Genomic DNA, 16,905 nt, shown 5'->3' with positions numbered 1-16,905 from the left:
TTGGGAAAGGGAGCCCAAGGGACTTGAGGTAGAATGCATTTTCACGGCTCCGCCAAATGCAAACAGGGGCCGGATAGGGCCGGACCAGCCACTGGCATCTAGCATCGTCGTCAGCTGCCTCCGCGGAAACAGTCAGAAGCTCTTTAATCCCAAAAACTTTGGTAGCACTTAGCGGTTTACGAGGCTGCCGAGGCTGCCAGGGAGGCCCTTTAAGTATTTAGATATCAAAGTGGGAATGATGGGGCGGTAAAGCAACCGTAAAGCCCTCTATCCGGTAAATATATATTTTGTTTTTTTTGAGCGACACCTCTTAATGATTATGTTGTTAGAACTTGATGTGTGAAGGGAATATTGATCTTATAGTTAAAAGTTTATTTAAATAGTAGGTCTTACTGAGTTTGAAGTTTACATTTTTCTTAAAAGTTTGTGTGACTTTTTAAGGACTATCTTTTCAATCAATCCTCTTTTTCACATTCATTTCTTGTTTATTGACCATTTAGTATCTTTCCAAAGTAATGCCTTTGTAATTTAGTTAGCTCCTCTGCTTCACGGTGTCCAGAAATCAGAAATCACTGTGGGAAAACAGTTGGAGCGCCGCATTCCCCCCAACTCTTAAAAAAAACACAATTTTAAAGAAAAAAAAATAAAAAAAAAACTTGGAGAAGGCCGCCGCCAACGCATCCGAAAAAAGTCCAGGGCAGTGAGAAAAATGTTAATGATAAACCTGTTTGTCAATTAAACAAAAATATTGTAATAGTTGATAACAGAATGGGCAAACACGGAGTAGTCCAGGGAGTGAGAGTGAGATGATGAGAACTTCCCAGAACCAACTAGGGATCTAGGGGAGGATTGCCGGGGGGGTGTTGGGGCAACAAGGGACAACCTGTCAACCCAAAGGGCCCAAAGGCTGGACCTGACTCGATGTGCTTGACTTTGGTTCCATTATCGCCTCGCCTTCAACTTCAATTTCAACCATGTCTCAGTCCCATTTCAAAATTAATGCACTTAGAGAAAATGTATTAAAAATTCTGGTAGCCTAGGTTATGGCTTATTTAAAGGCTGTTCTTTTTAGAGCTAATAAGTAAAAAATATCTACTCTATAAAGTAGACTCTATAATATGGAGTTACATCATCGGTAGAGTTCTATCGCCTTGATAAAGAGTTAATATATATCTTAATAGTATTTCCAGAAATCTTTATAGTTTCACCAGCTTAATATCTTTATAATATATACTCTTACAATATACACTCTATATTATAGAGTGAAATCCTTAGAAGAGTGATATATTCTTCATAAAGAGTATCTTATCAAGACATAAGATGTATCTCAGTAGTATTTCAGAGAGGTCTTCCATCTAAAAAAATCTAAAAATCTGTATAATAGTTATAATCTAGTTTTAAGCTAATAACTCTAAAGTTTCTACCCTAAAATATATAGTAGTATAGATAATATAATCATAAATTAATTATAATAAGCTTCCTGATATTAAGTATGATATGATATAATATATAAAGTCTGCACTGCAATACTCCTATTCTAGACTGATCTAAAAATCTGAAAAAAATCTCATGATTCAAATTTCATCTCAGAGAATCTAAAACACATATAATCTTTAAGATTTATTTCCAGTGTAAGCCCCGTAGCAACTCTCGGCCAGTTGTCTGCCCTGGCTTATTGTTTAGTGAAGCATTTAACTTATAAATATGGTTGTGTGTGGCAAGAAGAAAAGTGTTTTGTGTATGTGATACCGTTTTGAAAGACATTCCCGGGTCTGGGAGATGGGAGATGGGCGATGGGCGATGGATATGGTGATGCCAGGCGAGAGGAGGTAGGAAAATGGGGAGCACATCTCGGGCACTTCACTAGCAACGCTCTGAAATATTTCCCATGACAATTCTGTTTGTTTTTCGTGCATTGTGTGGAGCTGGTTGGCACCTCGCCCCACAGAGTGCAGTTCAGGCTTCACCTGGACGGGACCGCCTTCTCGTCGCCCACTCGTTCTCATTCTAGTTGTCAGAGTCCCATAGAGAGTCGTACTGCCCAACGCAGTGCCCACTCCACGGTCACCTCCACATCCAGATCCATCTGGAATGGTCCACAATGGGGAACTAGTTTGCTCTATTTACTTTATCTCTGCCCGTTGCCTTTGACGGCTGTCTCGGCTTTTCCACTACGTTTCCCAGGCTTCCCAAGGCTACACTTCAGCGACAATAGCTGCCAGCTAGCCGTAGTCTCCTCCAGCTCCTGCTCCGGGCATTATGGGCGTTTGGCCATTTCAACAAGCCGCCTGGCACGAGTTGGCATCCCAAGAATCCTTCCATCTTTCGGCCGCCAACCGAACCAGTTGCAAAAAAAACCCAAAATTTTGAAAGCAAATTATGCCAATAATTTTTGCCAAGACCTAACGAATATTAAATACTCTAAATAAAATATCTAAATAAACAATTATATCCCAATAATTATGATGCAATATATATACATCCAATTTATAAAACTGTCATTTTGAGCTGGATTTATTTCCCTGAAGCCCCTCTGACTTTCTGAATACCCCCAACTCCTTAGGGTATGGGGAATATCATTTTGCCTTCTGTCGGAGCCTGTCGGCGAGGTCAATGGAGTGCCGCCGAAATTCCGCGGAATTAAAAGCCACTAAGAACCCTCAAAAACAAAAAAAACAAGAAAGGAAAGAAAAGAAACCCAAATGAAAGAGGAACCAACTGCAAGTCAACTTAACAAAATCGCACCAAACGAGGGCAATTTGCGATCGTTGGTAATTATAATTGAGACAGGTTGGTGGGAGAAACAGGCTGGCTGATCAGTGAATTCCTAAAGGAAAGTGGTGTGCTTGACTGGACACTGGTACTTGGACCACCAATTGATGAATCCAAGGTCCGTGCTCTCCTTCTTCGCCTTACGGTCCTTCAGGGGCGTTTGGATGAAGTGGCACAAGGCGCAGTACGGCTGGGCGATGGCCCGGATCTTGTAGATCGCGTGCCACCAGAAGAAGGCAATATAGTCATGCGGCTTAGTGGAGAGATCCTTCAAGTAGGCAACCAGTTCCTTGGGCGAGGCAAAGTCACTGCCGCGGATGAAGGAGCCTTCCGGCACCAGATTGGTGAGATTTCCACTTCCCATTACGACAGGGACTATAAGCTTCTCCATGGCCATGTATATTTGGGTTGGAACATAGTCCTGACAGGCGCTCGTTTCGAATACCAACCAGAAGAAGTATCCACTGCAACTGTGGGGAAGGATTTTGCGCTTGTAATGGTTTCTGTAAGAGTAGCCTTCACTTACTCATTGCCTCCTATACAGGTGCTGTGGGAATCAAGTTCGACATGCTTGCGCATCTCCTCCAAGTACAGGCTCTCCGGCAGGGAGTCGTCGTTCACCTCATACATCAGATACATGGCCAGATCCTTCTTCACGTTCAGAGCCTTCTCCAATCGTCGCGCCGTCTCCAATGAGAAGTCATCCACGGAGAAATCTCTGCGAGGACGGAATTTCTGCAGACGCTTGGCCATGGTACTGTGCGAGAAATAGTAGTCCGACCAGACCAGGTGCGAGTCCCACCGATATGTCATTGTTAAGTTAAAGGGCGGATTCAGGCCATTGCGCAGTGGATCCTCGACCTTGTTCAGGGGCTTCAGAGCCGAAAATACAACCAGATAGTCGGGAGTGTGATTGAGTTGTGGGAAGCCCTCCATGGTGTATGGGTAGTCCGCATTGAAGACCACTGCATCGAAAGGCTTTTCGGATGGCTCCCTGCGATTGGTGACAATGCATCCGCATTCCATGTGGGTGGCCGCTCCGCGAACCAGCGAGTCGTCATTCCACAAAAGGATATACTTCTGGTTCGCCTCCTTGGCCTGGCGACGGTACAGAGGAATCGTGGTGAGCATCACGCAGACGGTGACCACGGCCAGGGCGGCTTTCAGTACGGTCATGTATTGGCTCGTGGAGGACATCTCTTCCTCGAAATTCCTTCGCGAAACGGTTGATCGTCGTGGTGGCGGCAGGCCGTCCATATCCGCTTGAAGTGACTCACCGGCAGTTAGCCTGCGACCTCTGGGCGGTATGATCTCCTTGGGACTTGTGTCGTCCTTGGGGCTCATTGGAGCGCCTTGGAGATCATTGCTGGACAGTTGGGCCGGCAAGAAGTTGGGAATGGCCTCCATCTGATCGGTTTGCTGATTCAATTGCTGCTCGGAGGCAGGGTTGCGGCGGAAGCTCAGAATCCTATCCACTGGCATGGGGCGAATTTTGTCCAATGGCATGTTTCTACTGTATGTCTGGAGGGCTGTGTGACTCGGAAGCAAGTAAATAATGAAAAATCCCGTATTCCAAAGTTGAACTTCCAATTTGTATTAAAAATTCAAGGGCATTGCGATTGCTCACACAGTAACTGAAGGGAAATCTAATTTATTGAACTAATTTCGCCTCCTTTAGTCTTCAAACTGGCGCCAAAGTGCTTGGCGGGGAAAGTCTTTGGAGGTCTCGGAGGCACATCTTAAAGGTGATCATGCCACACCGCACTTTGTCGGCATCCGAAAGGGGCAGGCTTGGTCGTAGATAACACCTAATTAGGGTGTCGAGGATCGTCGCCTGCGGACAAGGCGACTGACAACTTTAGCGCCACTTCCCTTTGCCCTTTCCCCTTTGGACTTGTTCCCTTATTAGTGCGGGTGGTCGGTCGGTCGGTCGGTCGAAGGGTCCAAGATCGATTCGGGAATCGGCCTAAGAAGGACCACGCCTCAGAGCCAAACGAAAGGGGCGGAGCGGCACGCACGCAACCTGCGGCAGCTGCTACCTCTCAGTCTCATCTTTAGACTCTGGATTCTGGATTAAATTTTGGGTCTAGGCCAGGGTCTTCTTTCTGGCTAACAGTGATGGGTTTGGTAAAAAAAAATATATATAAAATAAATTATAAAGGTATTTAAAATCAGTTATTTATCTTTTCTCTAGTTTTTGAGGAGATTCATTAACCTTTCTTTAAAAAATATTATTTCATCCTTTAAAGAACTGCCAGACTTGGCTAGAAAATAGCCAAACTCTCATCTCCTGAGGTCAGTCTTGTTTTCAGTCCGGGTGTCGCCGGCGATTCGATGCGTTTCCTTTTTCCGAGCAGCCCAAGCTGAGATAATTACATGTTAATTCGTTAGCTCCTTACCTTAATCCCGACTCCGAGCTGGACCTGAAATTCTTGAAAACCGATACAGAGACAGAGACACCATCCAGTTAGTTAGGAGTAGATTCCGGCTCCTTTTTCGGATCGAATCGAATGGGATCGAGTGGATAATTAAGCAGTTGCCAGCAATGTGTGCGGCATTTAATTGCCGATCGATTTCGAGAGGCTTTAGGACACCTCGAGCTCCGATAAGTAGTCTCTGTTTTCTACCGCCGCCGTCGAGGTGAGTCGAGAAGTCAAAAGTCAGAAGTCAGGAGACGAGGGACAGAGTTTAAGAGAAAGAGGCCGCCAAAGACCTTGTGGTTGGTGGTTTAATCACCTCTAGTCCAAGCAGGCCATATTAATAACTTTAATTAAAAACGGTTGCCAGCCAGAGAACGCGGCCAGAGCCGAAAAAGTGTGGGAACCGAATTATTCAAATCGGCCATAACTCGGCCGGTCCTTTGGGGAGTCGGGACTCCTTTTTTGGAGTAGCCCCCCCAAACGAACCTCCAGAGCGCTCATTCTCATTCTCATTCTCATTCTCATATGCATATTTATTGCATTTTTTCTCGACGCGCCGGCAACGCCCCCAAAAAAAATATTCACAATGGAATTTCAATTCCATTCGCCGGCTTTAACTTGAAGTTGAAGCCTTAACCTGGCCAGGATCATCGGGTATTGGGATCTCGGAATGCATTCGTTTCTGGCTCTACATAGCTCTCTCGCTTCAAGTTCTGCCTGTGCGATTCGCGGGAATAATTAAAATTTATATATGTTTGGGTTCTTCGCATCGGTTTTCAGAGTTTCAGGTTCGGCTTGGACGGCTTTGTCTTCCCCAAAAAGGGTTCTAATGCGATCGAGCTGGAGCTTCCAGCTGGTTTCGTTCGTCTGGCAATCACAAATCCATTTCACTTTCATAACTCATCGGATCCAGGCAATTTACATCGCCTCCTCCTGTCACCGCATCCCGCCGAAACCATTTTCTGTTTAAAAGGTTCCTTTTCCCCTTTTTTTTGTATTTTCATTTCCCCTGGGAATGTCGACAAGTCACGTCGTGGAAGTTAACATCAGTGCGTAACATTTAAATGGTTGTCAATTGGAAAATTGCAATCCCCACCCAGTACTCCCAGGACATCTAGAGAAATTGGAGGGATTTCAAAAAAATATTTCTCAAAAAGACTGTCCAACTTTGAAGCCTTTATCTCCCATTGAAGCTCTTCTAATTTTTTATTAAATCAAATATTAAAAGTTGAAAGATGAGGAGTATTTTTAAAGTGCATCCCTGACACTCTCTCATAATTGAGACAACGTGTGAGAAGGAGAAGAGATGGGTTTGGGTGAGGAAACAATGACACCGGCATCATCCATCCATTCCATTCCACTGCACTCGGCCTGCTACTCCCGGCCCCATCTATTCAAGCGCCTGGCACGTCCGCAAAGCGTCGTTTCCACTGTCCACTATCCAACTCCCCGCCTCGGCCACGCCTCATGGCCCTGCCCCATTTGGGCCGCCCACATCCTCGTCGCGGATGCGGAACGCATTCGAAATGAGGCGTCGCAGGCGTCGAAAAAACAACAACTGCGAAATGAATATTCGAAATTGCAGTGATATATCATCAATGGATTGTTCAACGTGCTGGCCATATACCTATACATATATGGACACCCCTCAACCGAGGGCCCCCTCTGGTGTTTATCCCCTGCCCATCCCCCAACTGTGAATCGTTACGCAAATTTTCTGGCAGATTGTCATGTTCCTGATGGTTTGGCAAAATGATTGATTACTTTGTTCCTGTTTGGCTGAGCGGATTGGCTGGCAATCGCTGGCAAAAACTGTAGAGGGAAGCGCCACATCGGAAATGCAAAAGTGAGAAGGAGAAAAAAGGGGGGGAAGTGATTCGATTGATTGAAAAAGAGCCTTTTCCCAGCGTGATCGAGGTAATCAATTCCGGGCGACGTTTTGAAGCCGGGCACTTGGTTTCTCATTTCAGGAAATTCAATCAAAAGTTTAGCTTCTGAGATCTAGAGTCCTAGAGTTATAGAGTTCTAATACCCTTTTCCAAACCATTCCTTCTTGATTAATCTTTAATTCTTTAAGCTTCAACTGAATCACCACATCTGTTTGTAGCCACACTTTCCTTTTCATCCAAAAAGTTTCCCCCAATTGAGTCATTGTGGTTGGAGAGTGTGAGGTCACACGCATTTTGGCGCCACTTGTTCAACAAGTAACTGCCTCTGGAGAGCAATCCATCACTGTGACACACATTTTCGTACAACGAGTACATGGATGCAGTAGTCATAATCGTTGTGCTTATCACAGCCCGGCACTACATAGTGCCCATGTAATCACTTTTATTGTCCGAAAACCCATCCCGGCTGTTTTGCGCAATTGATGGCAATCAAGGGGAAAACAGACAATTGTCGCGATCAGTGGAGGAGCCTCCTCATTCTATACAGTTTTCCATCACAATGGGATGACACATCGAGTCTGGAGCGGAAACTGGCAATCAGTAGAACCAGATCCGAGCGGATTTTGACGATTGAAGCCGTTTCTCCATCTAATTGTGACCCACTCTGCAGTTTCCATTATAACTGCAAGGGGTCACTTTATAACTAGGTAGAACTAGAAATGATTAAGAATATTTTTCATTATATTTTATATCACAAGGCATCTCGACAAATACAATACTTCTTCATGTGCGCCACCTTCATGCACTTGGCATCTTTGTCGTAGCGATTCAATCGACTCAACTGTTCCACATTCATGGTGAGCTCCTTGATCCTTCTATTCCATCGGACAGTTGCCTCAAACAATCCTCTTGGCAGAGTCCAGAACTCAATGGTGTAGATGTGTTCGTCCTTGTCGGCGGGGGATTCGGGAGTTGACAAGATGGACCTTCGATGGGCACTTCGAATGTTCCCCAAACGAAACTCATGACACATATTCGAAAGGTGTTTTTCCAACAAGTGCTGGTTTAAGCGCTCCACTATAGCCTCGCAAATATCAGAGACGTCTTTGGGGTTTCTGATCTCCTCCGAGGGCTGGCAAGTACACCACTTGTCACTAATGCCAGCTTCCCGACAGCTCCGATTGAAGGGAAGTTCGAAAAACAAAGACTGGCAGTTGTGGCACTCAACCGGCTGGAGTTTGCGATCGAAATCCGCCATGGAGGTGGAGTTTAGCTGGAGCAAATGATGCAGCGTCATATGCAGGTCGTAGTTGGAGGACAGGCGATTCTTGTTGTTCTTAAGATTCTCCACGAATTGAGGATATTTTTCCCTGAACCAGGGTGGCACATAAATGAATACCATAGGCAGGCGTTCTTCCAGAAATCCCGATTTTTTATCCCTGAGAGTGTTGTATCGGTAGCCGTGATCGCTCATGAATATAACCACCGATCGATTGAAGAGTCCCATTTGCTGGAAGTTATCCATGTACTGTTTTAACAAGTCGTCCAAGGCAGTGGCTCCCGTGAAGACATCGTGAGTAAAACTATTGCTCCAGAGCATGCCAAAGATGGGGGACTTCTGGAGGAATCTCTGGATGAACAGTTGGCCAAAATCCCAAACATATCTGAAGCTCAGGTGGCGGCCAACACAGTAGGCCCTGCCCAGATAGCTGTTTATATGGAACTTCTCCTCGGCGGCTAGTAGGAAAGGCCTCAAATAGTAATCGACAGGCTGATGAACGAATCCGGGTAGCATGTAGTTGAAAGTACTCATGGCCTCGCAATCCTCCGCAAAGGCTGTGGTGTACTTGTTCTTCTTGTACCTCTTCCAGATGAAATTTACTTTGTCCAGGCAGTCTCTGCTTCTGAGGTTGCAGGACTTGTCGGCCCTCTCTCTGGATGTGCCTGCGAGCACTGCCAACAGATTGGGCAGGGTATTGTCGCCCACTTTGTTGTATCCTTGCATCTCGAACCACCCGTCTTGGCGCACATATTTCAGGACTTTGGGCATGGTGCGTTGGAAGTTCATTCGGGAAGTGGAGTCCAGTCCCATGATAATCACACTGGGCTTGGGCACTTGCTCTTTTTCGGGGCTCATGTTCTTGCGGTTGAGCTTCACTTCCTTGTCTGTCAACCGATCTTGTATGAAAGCCAAGCCATCCGTTTGTATTTCCCTTTCCACTTTGCTCTTATTCTGGACGGAGCATCCTGTGGTTATGAAATTAACGTCCCTGGGGAGTACCAAGTGGTGAGGAACTGGCCTGCGATCTGAAAGTCTAGAGAAGCAATAATAGATATCTAACACATACCATTTTCTATAAAGACCTACCCATAAGTATCATCTGGCCACATGTATTTCAGACTCCTAGTGATCTTGTGGTAATAACACTCCAGAGTGGCACTGTCCTCGTTTCTTTTCAGCAATTTCTTAACCAAATGCTTGTGAATGTGCAGCCGATAGAGCTTAAGTTTCTCATCAAACTCGGGGGTTATTAGATCATGATCCTTGTGGCAGAGCTTGAACTTTTTCTTTTTAAAGCTCGACATAATATCGGAGCTGAAAGGGTCTACATAAGGCATCTTGCAGTACTCGCTATCCACAAAGTATTTGGGGAGATTCTTGGGCAATGGACTTGTTTTATTCATAGATGCTAGTGGCACTATAAAGAAGGTAAGAAATAGTAGAAGCACCCTCTTCGTAGAACTCATTCTAACAAATATATTTAGAGATGGGGTTAAAGCCCTTTTAGAGACTTAATTAAGTTATTTATGGCTAAAAGGCTTGAAATATTGGATTATTATGGTTGAAATTTGTATTTAAAAAGTCTTTCCAAGTAGCAGACTATAAGAAGTGGAACAAAGAATCAATTTCTTCCAGTGCAATGCTGTCATTTTTAGTGCCACGTTTTCCGCCAAAAAAAATTTATGCGAGTTTAAAAGACTTCACAAACACACAAATCAAGGTGCCTCCTTTATGGCCAAGTTCAACCAGGAACGATAGAGTCCTGGTGGGTAGCGTGAGCGACTGAGACATGGGCAATTATGTAAATATGCGGCGGCGCCTGCGAGAACGGCGAAGGACACGAAGGACACAATGGGACAACCGCAAATTATTGCCGGCCATTTGGCGAATGAATGCGTGACAAAACACAGAGGACACTCCTTGGAGGACGCGGAGGATGGATGGATGGACAGGGGAGGGCTATTCACAGGAGACACTCGCGCACAAGGACAATGGCGGAATAAAAAGGGACACGGGACACAGGACACGGGCGCAACGGGAGTGGCAGCGAGGTCAAAGGTCAGCCGCGCTAATGTTGTGCTAATTGCTAATTGCGATTGGAACGCGGTGAAAACAGAAACGGCGGGACAAAGGCCTCTTGTCTTCGTCTCTCCGGCAGGAGCTGCTGCTGAGGCGGCGCTCTGGCCTAATTGAAGTGTCCTTCATCCTGCCGCTATGATTTACAACCGGCACTTGGCCAGTGCTATCCTGTGACGGTAGAAATATGATTTCTAAATTTTATAGACTTGTGAAAATAAAGGGGCTTACTAATAATGAGATTCAAAGGATTCTTATTCAAAATAACTTTACTTACTGAATCTTTAATCTTGAGCCTTGACAGCATCCGAATGGACCACCCTGAGTGATGACCAAGCTGCTGCTCTTCCATATCCTGGCAGGAGGTCCTTGGCCCCAAAAGATACTCTCCAATCGATTCTTTCTTTGGTAATTGGATCCGGCGCACGCGTGGCCCGCTTCAGGATCTGGATCAAGATCAGAGTCCTCTCTTAGGTGGCCTCTGATCTTTTTCGGCAGTTGCCTGGCACTTGGGGGAAGGGGATCAGAGTCCAGTCCAGGTGAGGCCAGGTGTCAAACAAGTAACTGGATACACTGGCCAGCGTATTTTTTTTGGGGATCATCATTGGTTTTTGGCATATGCAAAGTGGACCCCCAAAAGTCAGTGGATCGACCGTCTGCTGCCCGAATTTTGGGTGACTTTTATGGCTATACTCTTTAGAGAGTTGGGTATGGGGGTTATGAAAAGGGATATGGTTACTGTAAAGATGTAGACTTCAGTAAAGAGTATCCTTACTTTGTCCTCTAAAGAATCATGCATCATGCATCTTATTATCTCTTGCACTTCTTTTTTATGCCGGCAGGCCACCAAAGTTGATTCGAATTTTCGGCAATGACCCTGCAGCAGCCGACAATTGTGGCATTATGAAGTATAAAGTCGAAAAGTCAGGCAGCTGGAAGCAGCAGACTGGAAGCAGCTGCCGCCCGGGGGCAGCTTTAAGTTTGGAATTATGTTAACATCTCGACATTAACTTTTCACCCACTGGTCGTGTGGTCTGTTCTCCAGGCCGGGGTCGGCGGAGCCAAGCGGAGCGTTAAAACGCACACGTTGACAGCTTTTTGTGGCCGAGGCGTCGTCGTTCTGTTACTTCTTTATGGCCAACTGGTTAACTGAAGCGGCGGCAGTTGCATTTTTACATTCAACGCTGCCGCCGTTGCTTAATGTGCGATTTCTATCTGCAAATATAAATTGTAATTATTGCATTGTTGCGTCGGAGTTGCGGCAAGTTCTTATCAACCGCCACTCATCGCGGCCTGACAAAAGGCAAAAAGACTACAAAAAAAAATTAACAAAAAATTGCAAATGAGTGTCGAAAAGTGTACACACTCCCAGGCCCCTTTTTGGAATCCGTCCTCTTCATTTGACTTCACCTGGCCATTGTTTTTCCCTTTCCACGCCAGACAAAGCGAAACAAATTGCTCAACTTTAGTTGCGGTTTCTGCTGCTGTTTTTCGCGCTTTAACACTTTGTTTTTGTAAAGGGTTAAGATGGGGGGAGGGAGATGCACTGGGAAAAAATATGGAAACTTATAGGGTTCCAGCATACTTGATGGCTACGCTAGCAAGCTATACTATACCATACCATAACTATATTTCATACTACGTTTTTTGTACTTTTGGTCATTAAGGTCCAAGATAGCAAGTTAAAATCAAGATATAACTCATCTCAGAATACTTATAAATATAATAATAATTAATTAATAGAATTAACAGAATGTAATACCCATTTATACTCATTCTTAGACTCCAATTCTCATCACAATTTTTATTCCGAGTGCCTTGAGTTGGCGCGTTTCTAAAATTGATGATGACGATGGAGAAGAACTTGAGTTATTACGCTGGCTTGGTGACGACAGCTGCTGCTGCTTCTCCTTCAAAAAAAATAAAAAGGCGGGGAAAAGTAGAAAAAGAAGGTGGGGCTAGATGACCACCCAGCAACCCAGAAGATTACCTCCCGGAAAAATGATTGAAGAAAATACATTTTAATTACGGCGCTCGAGAAGTGATGAAAATTTGGCTCGGTTCTCGGCCCAGCACCCGCAGCGCTAAGGGATTATTGAAAAAGGGGAAAAACAAAACGTTAATCAATAAATTGCCGCTCGGGGCAGCTAAAGTGCAACGCCTGCCTGTCTGGATGGCTGCCCCACAAAACGATGCATCCAACGGTGCGTATGAAATTGAAAATCAAGCAACCCAGCAGTTGGAATCCACTTGGAAGTTTTGAAAAAGAAAAAGCAAATCCAGCGACCACACGAGAGGCGCCCCCATATGGCGAGAGGCCACAAGGAGGAGGTGGAGCCGGTGTGGTGGGGCAGGTTCTTCAGCTTTGATTTATCACTCACTGGGTAACTTGAAGTCGAGTCGAGTTGAGTCGATCTGTCTGCTCCTTTCGGCCAGTGCATCATTCACTTGTTTACTGGGGGCCATTACACTGAAAAGAAAAACAGTGTTTACTCTTTAAAAGAATATAGATTTAAAGTTGAATTAATGGCTATTTTTCTCGGTGCTTCAACTGCTGCTTTGATTGATGCCCCCACACATGCACCGGGAAAAAAAAAGGTGCCAGACCCACACACGGACACACCCATGGACTTGGCCGAGACGCCGGCCCCGGGATCGCCTTCACCTTTGCCTTGGACGTGGACTTGGAAATGGATTTGGTCTCAGCCACGGTCATGGCCTGTTAATTGAAATATGTTTCTGGCCGGTGGCGTGGTCAGATCAAAGGGATCGAAAGTGGCGTTCGAACGATGATGATTTGATTAATTCGAATGGGATTCACCCCGGAGTAGTAGGGGTATTGGAGCTGCAGTTGCCTACAAACATATATGGGACGAGTATGATGATGGGTTCGATTCGGAACTAATTAAAACATTTACAAAATATGATATGAAACAAAGAAAGCCCTATCGGGAAAGCGATTGCAAAGCGAACAACTTGTTTCTTCGGGCCTTTATTGGGGGGCCTGATGGAAGAAAATACGTGGAAAATAAAACATTAAACAATCATAAAAATAAACACATTTTCCCACACTTTTGTTGGGACTGGAACCACAAGAAAAATAAAACAAAAAACAAATAATAAAAACGAGAAGCAGTCGAGAAACTTTTGTACAACATGGAAATGTCATTCGCATAACAACAAAGCCCAACAACAGAAACGACAATGATGATGATGATGGCCAAAACAACAACCAAACCAACAACGAAACAACGCACAAAGTTTCAATTCTTCGCCAACCATCCAGTACCAGTATGAGCCCCAGCCTTAACCCCACCCTTAACCCCTTGGTGGCCCAGTTTGGGGCCATGTTGGTGGCACCTTTGTGGTGCCTGTGTTGAGATAACAGGCAACAAAATGTTTGATGTACTTGAAAGTTAATGTTTTGTGGTGTCAACTTTTGCTAGCTGGTTGTTTTTGGGGTTTCTGTTTGGTGTCTTGGATTTTGCAATGGAGAGCGGCTTTTAATGGTCGGGGATTTTCTCTAATTTGCCTTGACTAAATTAGCTCCTCTTGGTGGCTTGGTGGCTAATCGCAGTACACAAAACTTTGACCTTTCGCACGGTCCCCAGCTACCCAGTCCTCCATCCCAATTACACACTTTTGCTTTCAAGGAATTACAACAAGAATTACAAAGAGTACCTATTTTTTATCAAAAGAACTTTTAGCCGCCTCGTCGGAGGCCTTCGAAGTTCGAACCGAATGATAAAAAAAAAACTGAAACTCAAAACTGAAAAATTGTTTTCCCACGCAAATTAACACTTGACTTTGTTTTCATATTTGCACAAGATGACTTCATTTTCTTTGGGGCTTTTTCCTCACCTTTGCCACCCCCGTCACCTTCTTTAAATACTTTATTATTGTTGACTTTCTTCCGACTTCTTCTCACCTCTCCCGGAAGAAAGACGGCCACAGAAATTGGTGTCTCATCTGTGCTTGTTATAGATATTCTCGGGTCTTGGCCGTTGTGGGTGCGTTGTCTGTGGGTCTGTGTCATTGTTTTACTTTTTTATGGCCGATTGGGTAATACATATTCACCGCTTCGATTTTACAGTCGCAGTCATTGTAGCTGAGCTGTCAAGTGGGTCTTCTATATGTTTCTTAATTTTTTTTAGGGAAATTCCAATATATATTTTATAAAAACAAGAAATAGGTGGTAATATGAGCCACAATTATGTCTCTAACTTTCCCAATTTATATTAAATTCATGAACAAAATACCTTTAATGACTTGTATATCGATGTCTTGTTGAAGAAAATTTTCAATCGGTAGTTTTTTTAATTTCTGTAAGGAAACCTCTTTTAAAAAACGGGATTTCCAAAAGTGTCTCCTAACCAAGACCATATCTTTGCCAATTTCCATCCGATCCGTGAGCGGAATACCTCGATCGATTTGTGGATCGATTCCCTGCAATTCTTTATCAAAACCTGCCAACAAAATTTTTGTTCGATATTTTTCAAAATTTTGTGGGAGAGCTTCTAAAATCAAGAAAATTCATATATGGCCCCAAAATATGTCTATATCTTTGCCAATTTCTATCCGATCCTTGAGCGGAATACCTTGATCGATTTGTGGATCGATTCCCTGCAATTCTGCATCAAAACCTGGCCATAAAATTTTTGATCGATATTTTCCTAAATTTTGCGGGGGAGCCTCTTCTAAAATCAAGAAAATTCATATATGGCCCCAAAATATGTCTACATCTTTGCCAATTTCCATCGGATCCTTGAGAAGAATACCGTGATCGATTTGTGGATCGATTCCCTGCAATTCTGCATCAAAACCTGCCAACAAAATTTTTGATCGATATTTTTCAAAATTTTGCGGGGGAGCCTCTTTTAAAATCAAGAAAATACATATATGACCCCAAAATATGTCAATATCTTTGCCAATTTCCATCCGATCCTTGTGCAGAATACTTTAAACAATTCGTAGCTCGATTCCTGTTAACTCTATTATTATATTATTATAATTCTGTATCAAGTTGTAAGAAAAGTAATAAGCACCATATTTCAAAGGGACAGCATTGTGAAATCCTTACTTTCCACCTCACGCTTCCAGTACCTTTCAATATACCAACATAATCCGCATGTCCAGCTGAGCTTATTGCTCTTGCCGCTGCTTTTATCCTGACAAGCAAATAGACAAAGGACCTCCTCCAGGGGAAATGGGCCAAAGCCAATACCGATGACAAACTTTTGTCGGTGACTGTGCCCAATCAAGGCGAAATAAAAGTAGAAAAGCGTCGACCTGCACTCGGACTTTTCACTTGCAATCGCCGGCAAGCACTCGTGGAGAATAAATTCAAACTCCTTGAGCAGGAAGCTCGAGAGTCCTCTTCCCACGACTACTCGGATTCATGTGTGTGTTCGAGGAATCCCAGCTCGGGAGACAATAAACTTGCTGCGACTGCAATTTCTCGGTTATTTGTCGAGGGGCGAGGGTGTGCGAGAAGGAAGGATTTCAAGGAGGTACCAGTGCGGGGATTGAGATATTATAGGAAAGTGGATGACACTCGTGTCAGGCAAAAGCAGCCCGGATCAACTTCCTTGGCTTTCCGGACTCCATCTGTTTGCCTTTCCTTTCCACTACTTTGAAAATGGGATTTGAAGATGGAGATTTGGAGATAGCCAAGCCCAGGATTTGTGCAGAAAATTAGCTTCATTAATGGATGACTTATTCCACCCAGTGTCAAAGTGGATAAAAATTCCCTAGATTATACTACCACTACTACCATTCTTTGCATGCGATTCCACGCAGCTGCAGTCGCAGTCGCATTTCGCTCAATCAGCGTTGAAATTTATTATGCTCCATAATCATTTGTCATCTTTGCATTTTTCCCATTTTGCCCCAGACCTCCCCAGATGCCTCCACCCATCATCCATCCATTCCCATTTGGCGCCCACAGCGCAGCGCATTAAAATTTTTCGCAACATTTTTCACGCATATTCAGCATTCAACATTCAGTGTTCAGTATTCAGCAAAAATGGCAACTGGAGCACGGGCCACGCTCCATTTGACCGGGCGGGCTAGTGCGATGGGATCCAGGACGGGTCATAAATATCCGGAATATTGTTAAGAATATAACAATTCTCCACTCGGAGCACACTAATGTCAGTTGCCATTTCCCTCTATCTCTCACTTTGCCATTTTCGACGCTCTTGATACATTTTTATTGCGTTCGAGGGCCGAGGACCGAGGACCGAGGACCGAGGACCGCTGCTCTTTTTTTATGGGACTGCCCCAAAAGAGGTCAGTGCTAGTTCAATATGGTGTCGCCCCCTGGCAGAAGTTTGGGCGAACCTTGGAGGAGTATGTCCTTTGTGCAGTGAAGCTTTATAGATTTTAAATACACAGAAACTATCATATCCCTTGAAAGATTTTATTTTAATTTGTAAAATAAACTAAAGAATCATCTTTCTTTCGG

General features: G+C 44.4%; 2 protein-coding genes across 3 annotated transcripts; both read right to left on the bottom strand.

Annotated features, from left to right (window-relative positions):
- Positions 1–2,725: 2,725 nt before the first annotated feature.
- On the bottom strand, positions 2,726–4,403 carry LOC6507393 (alpha-(1,3)-fucosyltransferase C). The gene is made up of 2 exons (XM_001956064.3): positions 3,299–4,403; positions 2,726–3,242 (listed from the first exon to the last, which is right to left on the bottom strand). Exons 1-2 carry the CDS (start codon positions 4,276–4,278, stop codon positions 2,828–2,830), a joined length of 1,395 nt encoding a protein of 464 aa, XP_001956100.2. The 5' UTR covers positions 4,279–4,403; the 3' UTR covers positions 2,726–2,827.
- Positions 4,404–7,804: 3,401 nt separating this feature from the next.
- LOC6507391 lies at positions 7,805–11,137 on the bottom strand. 2 transcript variants are annotated; one of them, XM_044714529.1, is made up of 3 exons: positions 10,717–11,137; positions 9,450–9,780; positions 7,805–9,396 (listed from the first exon to the last, which is right to left on the bottom strand). In XM_044714529.1, coding segments are annotated over exons 1-3 (1,896 nt in total). In that variant the 5' UTR covers positions 10,718–11,137; the 3' UTR covers positions 7,805–7,832. The 2 variants fall into 2 exon arrangements, with proteins under 2 accessions (XP_044570464.1, XP_032310459.1); XM_032454568.1 differs by lacking the exon at positions 10,717–11,137 and having other exon boundaries at positions 9,450–9,842.
- Positions 11,138–16,905: the final 5,768 nt, after the last annotated feature.

Source organism: Drosophila ananassae, chromosome 2R (genome assembly GCF_017639315.1).
Source record: "Drosophila ananassae strain 14024-0371.13 chromosome 2R, ASM1763931v2, whole genome shotgun sequence".
Classification (NCBI taxonomy): domain Eukaryota; kingdom Metazoa; phylum Arthropoda; class Insecta; order Diptera; family Drosophilidae; genus Drosophila; species Drosophila ananassae.
This window is presented reverse-complemented; position numbering and strand designations above follow the sequence as displayed.